A 10134-nucleotide genomic window follows, 5' to 3' on the forward strand; every position below is an offset into this window, starting at 1 on the left:
AGAAGGAAAACACCTCCTGGGGAGCTTCATAAAACAGAAAGCCAGGAGAGAAAGCTAGCAGATAATGCTATGCTCACCATGTGCCCTTCCAGCTGAGAGAGAAACCATGACTGTTCACCATGTACCTTCTCACTTGAAAGAGAGACCCTGAACTTTTATTGGCCTTCTTGAACCAAGGATCTTTCCCTGATGCCTTTGATTGGACATTTCTATAAACTTGCTTTAATTGGGACATTTTCTTGGCCTTAAAACTGTAAACTAGCAACTTATTAAATTCCCCCTTTTTAAAAGCCATTCCGTTTCTGGTATATTGCATTCCAGCAGCTAGCAAACTAGAACAGTCACTAATATGGGATAGGGAGATGGAACTATCTGATGTTCTGGAGTGGCTGGATCCTTTAGGTTTCAGGACTTGTCTGGTCCAAGGACCCACCTGAAGGTTGTAAGTTTCTAGAAAGCTACTCTAGTGCATGGAACCCTTGTGGAAACTTATATATTGCCCTAGGTGTTCTTTAGGATTGGCTGGAATAGTCCTGGTTAGGGTTTGGCAAGTTATGATAGTTAGCAAGGTCTAACTGAAACTTGCATAAGAACAACCTCCACAGTAGCCTCTCAACTCTATTTGAACTCTCTCTACTACTGATATTCTATTAGTTACACTTCTTTTCCTCCTTTTGGTCAGGATAGAATTTTTGATCCCACAGTGCCAAGGCTGGACTCATCCCTGGGAATCATCTCCCATGCCACCAGGGAGACTTTCACCTCTGGATGTCATGTCCCACATAAGGGGGAGGGCTATGAAGAATTGGGCTCAGAGAGAATGGGGCCACATCTGAGCAACAAAAGAGGTCCTCCAGAAGTAACTCTTACAGCCTCCAGTGTTTTAGAGCAGCTAGAAGGAAAAATCTGAAATAGTGGAATGTATTTCATTATTTCACATAACAAACTCTGAAATCTGTATCTACTTCTTGAAGTGTACTTTGAAAATAAATTTTAAAAAATCCAAACCTTCCCTTAACTCTTGTCCTTCCCCCCAAATTATTTACCCCTGGTATTTCTATGGTATTATTTCTGCCTACCTGTAAAACATAGCCCATAACAAGCAATAGGAGTTTCCCTCCATATCCCAATATTATTTATTCTTTGTACATAATTCATCCAAAAATTTATTTATGGGTGCAAGATGTTGGCATAGTGAGGTGTACAATTTAGTTCATCCTCCAGAACAGCTAGTAAATAAGCAGGAATGGTACAAAACAACTGCTAGGGTGTCCGCGACTTCTCGCTCAGCTTCTGGTCCCCGGCCGGCGGAGGGAACAGGAGGGAGAGAGAGACAGACGCAGACAAATCCGCGCTGGTGAGAAACACAGGTCCAAGACACGTAGCAGTTGTAAGCACAGACCTTTACTGGAGTTAAGCTTGCATTCTCTGTTACAGGTTCCGCGCGGGACAAGATGCCCCGCGGGGGAACAACCTCTATGCGGCCGTCAGGCACGGCTCCCTGTGGGTTGTCTCCGCCCACCCCGTCCGGGTAACCTCTTATATACTGTGCCCAAACCCAATAGGTTAGTGCCACGTATACAGAGGTGATTGGAAGATAGGGTTGGTGGGCGTGTGCGTCATTTGCAAAAGCAGGATGTGAGCGCCATCTTAGCTCACTCGATGGGCGGGGGGAACTCTAGAGCAGGCTGCAGCGTGTCCACTAGGCCAAACCCGGAAAGCGGCTCTCTACATCTCCCCCTTTTTGTTTTTATAAGAGGCATGGTCCGTAGACCGTATTCTTGTACCCAGTGTCTCTATTGATGATGGTGCTCCCGTGGGCCTGAGTGGCTCACAACATAGTTTGGTGCTTTGGGGAGTCTGGACTAGGCTCGCGTCATCACACGACGGAGCCTCTGGCACCGACCAGAATGCTCACCTCATATAGAGACCGGAGAGTCCGTGAACTGGATACCACGTGACTCCTCCCTGCAGTGCTTCGCCTCGCAACTGGGTCAAGCGGGGATTATGAGAGCGACAGCCAGGGCATAGGAAACGCTGCGGAGGCCTCGGTGCAATGGCTAGAGCCAAGCCCAGTCTGGCCAGGACTGCGGCCGCAGCTCCACCGTCGAGGCGGCTAGGCGCGCAAAATTAACAGCCTCTGGTGCCTAGCTAAACACGGGTAGTGGCCAGGGAGCCTGCAACAAACCTTGCTGACAAGAGCTTTGCCCCAGGTGATTCAGACGGGCTATCTATCGAGGAGGGACGCACACCCACATTTGACTGGGAAGACATAGCTAACATGGTAGAAACACGTAGTTGCTGCTGTGTCTGGAACAAGCGTTCTAACAAACATTTAACAGTGACTAAGCCCACTAATAGTCCCACTGCCACGAGAATCCAAGTAGTCAAATTGGGCCAAGAGAACCATGAGGTGACTCGGTTCCACAGACTTTGTACAGTCTCGCCCAGTTTGGAAAGGTCGAAGGCAACGGGGGTTATTAAAACTGGTCCCCCTTCTAAACAATCGAAGGGTGACCGGCGTTTTCGTTGCCATCTCGTCAGTCGCCGCCGTCATCAGCAGAGTTGGAGGCCTGATCTGATGGTTCAGGTTGAAGGCTTGTTGGTTTTTTAGGCAACAGCTCCGTGGCCTCCTCAGGCGATGTCACGGTTCTCACCAGTCTTTCCGGAACCCACACTGGTTGACGTCCTGGCTCCTAGGGAAAAACACAAACAGAGCCTCTGGCCCAGCTGAGCACTGGGTCAGGGCCTTGCCATTGTCCTGACAGGACATCCTTCCAACGGACTAGACTTCTATGTGGAGGACTCGGAGTGGTGTGCTGTAGGGTAGGTGTCATTCCTTGTGCATTTTCATTTAAAAAATTGTACGTAAACAAGGCTATAGACAGTTGAGCCTTTGGGGACAGGCCGTGGCCTATTCCCCCTTTCTGTTTCTTTAGTAAGTCTTTGATGTCTAAGATGAAAATAGACCAATGCTCTGGCAGAGCTGAGAGAAGGGGCAACCCCATCTGAACAGGTCCTAAGGATTCCATGCAATTATTAACGGCTCTTAAATCATGTAACAATCTCCATCTGCCTGATTTTTTCTTTATGACAAATACGGGTGTGTTCCAAGGCGATGTGGAGGGAATGATATGGCTCTCTTTTAGCTGTATAGACACTAGAGTATGCAATGCTGAGAGTTTTTCCTGTGATAATGGCCACTGAGGCACCCACACCGGGGTACTGGTCTTCCATTTTAGTTTTATAGGTGTGGGTGGGAATCTCCCCTCAGTGGCCCCTAGGAAAAACCCAGGCCTCGTCTGTCAGAATTGGAGACAGCTTGTATAGGCCTTGCGCGCCCGTGCAATGAGGCTCCTAAGCCTTTGCCGGGGACATATCCCATTCCTTTTAACAAGCGCTTAGAAGTTGGAGAACAGCCACTGTAATTACCTGATTCGGCCACCAGAGGGAGCCCGTGGTGAGGGTTTTTGGCGAGATCACCAAAACCATTCACCGGAAGCCGCCGCGTCCCTGCAGCAGGCGCTGGCGGAGCGGAAGGCTGCGTGGGTGAGACAGGGGGCCTCCCCCAATCGATCAGCGGAGGCGCGTCTGCACCCTCGGTCTCATTACTATCTGACTCCGAGTCAGAGCTGTCTGAACTGGCGTTTGACTCCGGCGGCTTGCCCTTACAGGAGCCGTCCGCAGACGAAACTGACTGAGTTTCTTGGAGCGCGTGCCGTGCCTGCAGCAGGGCGGAAGACGGACTTAGGCCTGCAGCATTCTCCGCCTCAGGGCAAGCACGGACGGTTTCCCAGATAGGGACCAGGATCGGGTCCATACAAAGGCCCGTCCGGCGCGCCCGTTCTATGTCATTACCAAGTTTCAGCCAAGAAGGCAGGCTGAGGCTACCGGAATGGGCGAACCAAAGGGCAAAGGTAACAACATCGTCAAGGAACCGCAGGAGGGAACTCTTCTTAACTGAGATGCCCCGCTGCTTCAAAAGGGTTTTTAAAGGGGGTAATAAAGGTGAACTTCCTGACTGCCCCATGCTTGCAGTCGGCACTGTCTTTAATCACTCGGAGAGCTCTTCCGAGTCACTGGGGCTACCTGAACGCCCACAGCCCTTAACTCTCACGTAATAGGAAGCACTCACCTTCCCACGGTGATCAGGCATGGAAAGTCCGCCGCGAACTCAGGATGCGCGTCCTCACCAGCTCGGGGAAAGGCAGCAGAAGGGTTCCCCGTACGGGCCACCACTTGTCCGCGACTTCTCGCTCAGCTTCTGGTCCCCGGCCGGCGGAGGGAACAGGAGGGAGAGAGAGACAGACGCAGACAAATCCGCGCTGGTGAGAAACACAGGTCCAAGACACGTAGCAGTTGTAAGCACAGACCTTTACTGGAGTTAAGCTTGCATTCTCTGTTACAGGTTCCGCGCGGGACAAGATGCCCCGCGGGGGAACAACCTCTATGCGGCCGTCAGGCACGGCTCCCTGTGGGTTGTCTCCGCCCACCCCGTCCGGGTAACCTCTTATATACTGTGCCCAAACCCAATAGGTTAGTGCCACGTATACAGAGGTGATTGGAAGATAGGGTTGGTGGGCGTGTGCGTCATTTGCAAAAGCAGGATGTGAGCGCCATCTTAGCTCACTCGATGGGCGGGGGGAACTCTAGAGCAGGCTGCAGCGTGTCCACTAGGCCAAACCCGGAAAGCGGCTCTCTACACTAGGGGAATGTCAGTGACCAGACACACAGTGTACACCAGTCTGGAATGAGTGGAATGGCTGAGATCCCACAAAGAACTGTGAGTTCCCCAAGCTGCAGAGGCCAGTGCCTCTCCCCCATGGGAACTTCAGGCTGGTCCCCCTAGGAGAAAGGAAACAGACTTTAGCAGTAGCAATGGCTTAGCTCAACCAAGCTCCACTTGCAGAATTTATGGACAAATTCTCATTATTGAGAATAGGTCCCCAGCACGGTAAGCCTGGTATAAGCACTAAAGGCACTAGGAGTTTTTGCCCCAGCAGAGAGGGGTAGGGCTGATGAAAAGTAACTACAGGCTTTTTGTGTTAGACAGCACAGAATACTAGAAAAGAGCTAGATTTCCCAAAAGGGGACACATAGTGCCTGGAGGTACATAGAGCATGTACCAACTGAAGCTCTTGATGGGCAAACCCAGGGAGCAGGGATCCAGTTCCATAAAGGCTTTTTGCTTTTTTTTTTTTACTTGATACAACTGCATGCACACTCAGGCTCAAGCACTACCCTAAGCAAAGTCAGAACTAAGGTATGTCTGAGAGACAAAATACTAGTCAGGTGAAAGGGGTTAATTCCCTAAAGGAAAAAGGGGCTGGAAAAAAAACAATTAAAGCACCCCCACTACCTCACCTCTGTCTCATCCATGTCCATGGCAGGCAGAAGCTGCAGAATTTAAAGGCATCTTATCACTTTAAGTTGGTGGAAAGCCTCAGGAAGACAAGTGCCACATGCTGGGTGGGATAGGAAAATCACAGATCCAGGAAAGTTTTATAATCTGCTGCATCTTACCCTCAGGGAAAACTGATGCTGGCTACTCTCCTCCTGAGACATGGTTCTGTGTGGTCTGGGAAAATCTGACTGGGGTCTATAATATTTGAGGAGACCCCATCAAAAAAAATCCATATAGTCAGGGCAAGAAACAGAAAAACAAGAACTGAAAAATTCTGATCAGTTAAAAAGAACCTATGCTAGAGGTCTAGAATAAGTTGAACTGAATGACAAAGAACAGATAGAGAACAAAGCCATCCAGCCTGAAAACTCTAAGGTGAAGTGTGAAAACAACCTCCAGAATAAACTAAGGAAATTAAATGCCTACATGTTAGCAAAAAATAATGTCATATTATGAAAATCAAAGATAAGGCCCAGTCAAAGGAACAAACCAGTACTTCAAATGTGATACAGTAGTTCAAACAATTTGGCATGTTCAAGCTGACATGCAAACTCTCATCAAAAATCAAATCAACGAGTTGAGGAGGGATAAAGAAGATATTGGGCAAACATAAAACTCTAAAGTTTGAAAAAACAAATCAAAGACCTTATGGGAATGAAAGTCACAACAGAAGAGATGAAAAACAATGGAAACATACAAGAATAGATGTGAAGAGGCAGAAGAAAAGATAGTGAACTAGAGGACTGGACATCTAAATCTGGCACAGAAAAGAAAGTATAGGGAAAATAATGGAAAAATATGAGCAGGGGCTCAGGGAATTGAATTACAACATGAAGTATATGAATATACATGTTGTGAGTGACCCAGAATGAGAAGAGAAGGGAAACAGGAGCAGAAAGGCTAATGGAGGAAATAATTACTGAAAGTTTCCCATCTCTTATGAGTGACCTAAAATTAAAGATCAAATAAATGTAGCATACCCCAAACAGAACATATCCAAATAGACATACTCCAAGACACTTACTAATCAGATAGTCTTATGTCAAAGACAGAATTTTAAAAGCAGAAAGAGAAAACCAATCCATCACATATGAGCAATGCTCAATAAGACTATGTGTGGATTTCTTACCAGAAAACAATGTAGGTGAGAAGGTAGTGGTATGATATATTTAAGATTCTAGAAGAGAAAAACTGCCAGCCAAGAATTCTATATCCAGCAAAACTGTCCTTCAAAAATGAGTGGGAGATTAAAATATTTTCAGACAATCATTGAGAGAATTTGTGACTAAGAGCATTTAGAAATACTAAAGGGAGCACTATAGGCACAGAGGAAAAAGCAGGAGAGAGAGGTCTGGAGAGGAATGTAGAAATGAAGAATATTGGTAGAGGTAAAAAGAAAAAAAAATAGATGTGACATATAAAATCCCAAAGACAACATGGTAGAAGAAAATACTGTCTTTATGTAATAACCTTAAATATTAATGGATTAAATTCCCCAATCAAAAGACAGACTGGCAGAATGTATTAAAAATTAAACCCATCTGTATGCTGCCTTCAGGAGACTCACTTGAGACCCATAATGAAAAATAAGTTGGAAGTGAAAGGCTGGGAAAGAAATTTCATTCAAACAACCAGAATGAGCAGGAATAGCTATACTAATAGCTAATACAAATTAGACTTCAAATGTAAAACAATTAAGAGTCAAAGAAGGACACTATGTATTATTGAAAGGAGAAGTTCAACAAGAAGACAGAACAATCATAAATATTTATACATAGAGCCATAGTGCTCCAAAGCACATGAGGCAACCACTGACAACATTGACGGGAGAAGTTGACATCTCTACCATAATAGTGGGAGACTTCAATTCCTCACTGTCATCAACGGATAAAACATTTAGACAAGAGGGATCAGTAAGGAAACAGGGATTTTGATTAATGTGGTCAGGAAGGCTTTTTCACTCTCACATTGCCAGGGCCAGGCTCATTCCTAGGAGTCATGTACCACATTGCCAGGGAGACTTATGTCCTCAGGAATCATGTCCCAAGTAGGGAGTAGGGCAGTGGGTTCACCTGCAGAGGTGACTTAGAGAGACCACATCTAAGCAACAAAGGGGTTCTCTGGGAGTGACTTTAGGCATAATTATAAGTAGTCTCAGTTTCTCCTCTACAGGAATAAGTTTCATAACAGCCCAAGATCAAGGGCCTAGCCCATCAACTTAGCAATCCCCAATGCTTGCAATAATATTAGGACTTCCCCAGGTGGGGAAGTTTAATATTTCCTTTTTCCTCAGTCCTTCTGGGGAACTTTGCAAATACTTTTTAATTTTCTGCTCAGATTACTCTGGGATATATCAGGGCATCACACCAGCCTATTCAAGATCTCACTTCCTATTCACAGTTCCCTTTAATTATAATGTCAAAAAAGCTGACCAGACAAGTTAAATTAGATGGTGTGCTAGTGAAAATATAAATTTTACATCAAATGAACATATATTCCTTTGGTCTCACGCTGAAGTTGAAGTTTTAAAATTCATTCAGTATCATCCTTTACCATTTAGTCTAATATACCTCAGTCTTACCCACATCAGCTTTATTCATGTTTCTAAGTGGTCTGATTACTTTTTCATCCAACTTGGGAACATTTTGTTTTCTCTTTTCCTGAGAAATTCATCTGTATGTGAACTGCACTAGGCAGTTGCAGTGGATTTATTGTTCCTCACAAGTTTTGGACATGGAATTGACAAGTGAATTCTGAACCAGAGCTTTTCATTTTTTGATGAATATTTGACTCCCCAGGATCTTGCTAAACTTCAGATTCTGATTCAGCAGGTCTGGTTGGGGACTTTGTGTTTTTTTACCAACCTCTCAGACATGCCTTGCTGCAAATCCACTTACTGCACATTATGAAGACTTTACCTGTTTGAAGCTGTTATGTATCACAGAAAAGTCTGGTCCAATCCTGTGGGGGTGGCCATGTTTCTTTTAATCCTGATTCAGTATTGTGCAGTGGAAACTGGATTGTTTTCATGAAGATTTGACACATCCAATTGTGGGTGGGACCATTTGATTGGATTGTTTCCATGGAGATGTGACATACCCAAATGTGGGTGTAACATTTTGACTAGATGGAGATGTGGCTCTTCCCATTTAGGGTGGGTCTTGATTAGTTTCCTGGAGCCCTTTAAAAGAGGAGACATTTTAGAGAGAGCTTCAGAGCTAACACAGAGACCTTTGGAGATGCAGAAAGAAAACGCACTTGGAGAAGCTGTTTGAATTAGAGGCTAAAGGACCAGCAGATGCTAGCCATATGACTTCCCAGGTCAGCTTTTCTTGAATTAAGGTATCTTTATCTGGATACCTTAGTCTGGACATTTTTATGGCCTTGGAACTGTAACTTTCAATTTAATAAATTCCCTTTTTTAAAGCTGTTCCCTTTTTTTGTATTTTGCATTCAGCAGCATTGGCAAACCAAAACAAGGACCAAAGCCCAGGTTGGGGTGTAAGCTCCCGTTTCAGTTTGCTAAAGCTGTCAGAATGCAATATTCCAGAAATGGAATGGCTTTTAAAAAGGAAATTTATTAAGTTACAAGTTACAGTTCTAAGCTCATAAAAATATCCAAACTAGGTATACAGAGAAAGATACCTTGACTCAAGAAAGGGTTGATGATGTTCAAGGTTTCTCTGTCAGCTGGGAAGGCACATGGTGACATCTGCTACCTTTCTCTCCTGTCTTCTCATTTCAGGTGGCTTCCCTGGGGACATTTTCTTTCTGCATCTCAAACATGTGTCAGCTCTGAAGGTTTTTCCAAAATGGTCCCCTCTTTAAAAACTCCAGTAAGCGACCCTAATTTGAATGGGTGGAGACACATCTCCATGAAAACCACCTGTTCTAGTTTGCTAGCTGCCAGCATGCAACACACCAGAGACGGATTGGATTTTAATAAAAGGGGATTTATTTTGTTTGTTCTTCAGAGGAAAGGCAGCTAACTTTCCACTGAGGTTCTTTCTTACGTGGAAGGCACAGGATGGTCTCTGCTGGTCTTCTCTCCAGGCCCCTGGGTTCCAACAACTTTCCCTGGAGTGACTTCTTTCTGCATCTCCAAAGGCCTGGGCTGAGCTGCTAGTGCTGAGATGAGGAATGCTGAGCTGCTTATCAGTGCTACATTGCGATCCCTCATTTAAGCACCAGCCAATTAAGTCAAACGTCACTCATTACAGCAGACACACCTCCTAGCTGACTGCAGATGTAATTGGCAACAGATTAGGTTCACGTACCATTGGTTTATGTCCGCAGCAACAAGACTAGGTATGCTCACCTGGCCAAGTTGACAACTGAATCTAACTAACACACCACCTAATCAAAAGGTCCCACCCACAATTTGGTGGGTCACATCTCCACGGAAAGAATTAAAAAGGTCCCACCCAACAATACTGAACCAAGATTAAAGAACATGGCTTGTCTGGGGTGCACGACAATTTCAAAATGGTACAGCCATTAAAAATGAAAATCAAACTCAGGAGATACCATTTCACACCCACTAGAATGGCTCTTCTCTTCATTTTTTAACTGCTAAAACAAACAATATGCAATGTGTTGGCTTGCCAACAGAGATTTATAGTGTCTGAGTTTCAGAGGCTAGACTTGTTTCTACTTGGGGTTGGTATCTTCTGGCTGGCTGGAAAACTTGGGTTTCCTTCAACCTTCTATCACGTGACAATGCTTTTGTC

General features: G+C 45.3%; 1 protein-coding gene across 1 annotated transcript; it reads right to left on the reverse strand.

The window, feature by feature from the left end:
• Positions 1-1513: 1513 nt before the first annotated feature.
• LOC143665508 (uncharacterized) lies at positions 1514-4481 on the reverse strand. The gene is made up of 2 exons (XM_077138998.1): positions 3433-4481; positions 1514-2696 (listed from the first exon to the last, which is right to left on the reverse strand). The coding sequence occupies exons 1-2, from the start codon at positions 4028-4030 to the stop codon at positions 2635-2637; spliced, it is 660 nt and encodes a 219-aa protein (XP_076995113.1). The 5' UTR covers positions 4031-4481; the 3' UTR covers positions 1514-2634.
• Positions 4482-10134: the final 5653 nt, after the last annotated feature.

This window comes from Tamandua tetradactyla, chromosome 2 (genome assembly GCF_023851605.1).
Source record: "Tamandua tetradactyla isolate mTamTet1 chromosome 2, mTamTet1.pri, whole genome shotgun sequence".
NCBI lineage: Eukaryota > Metazoa > Chordata > Mammalia > Pilosa > Myrmecophagidae > Tamandua > Tamandua tetradactyla.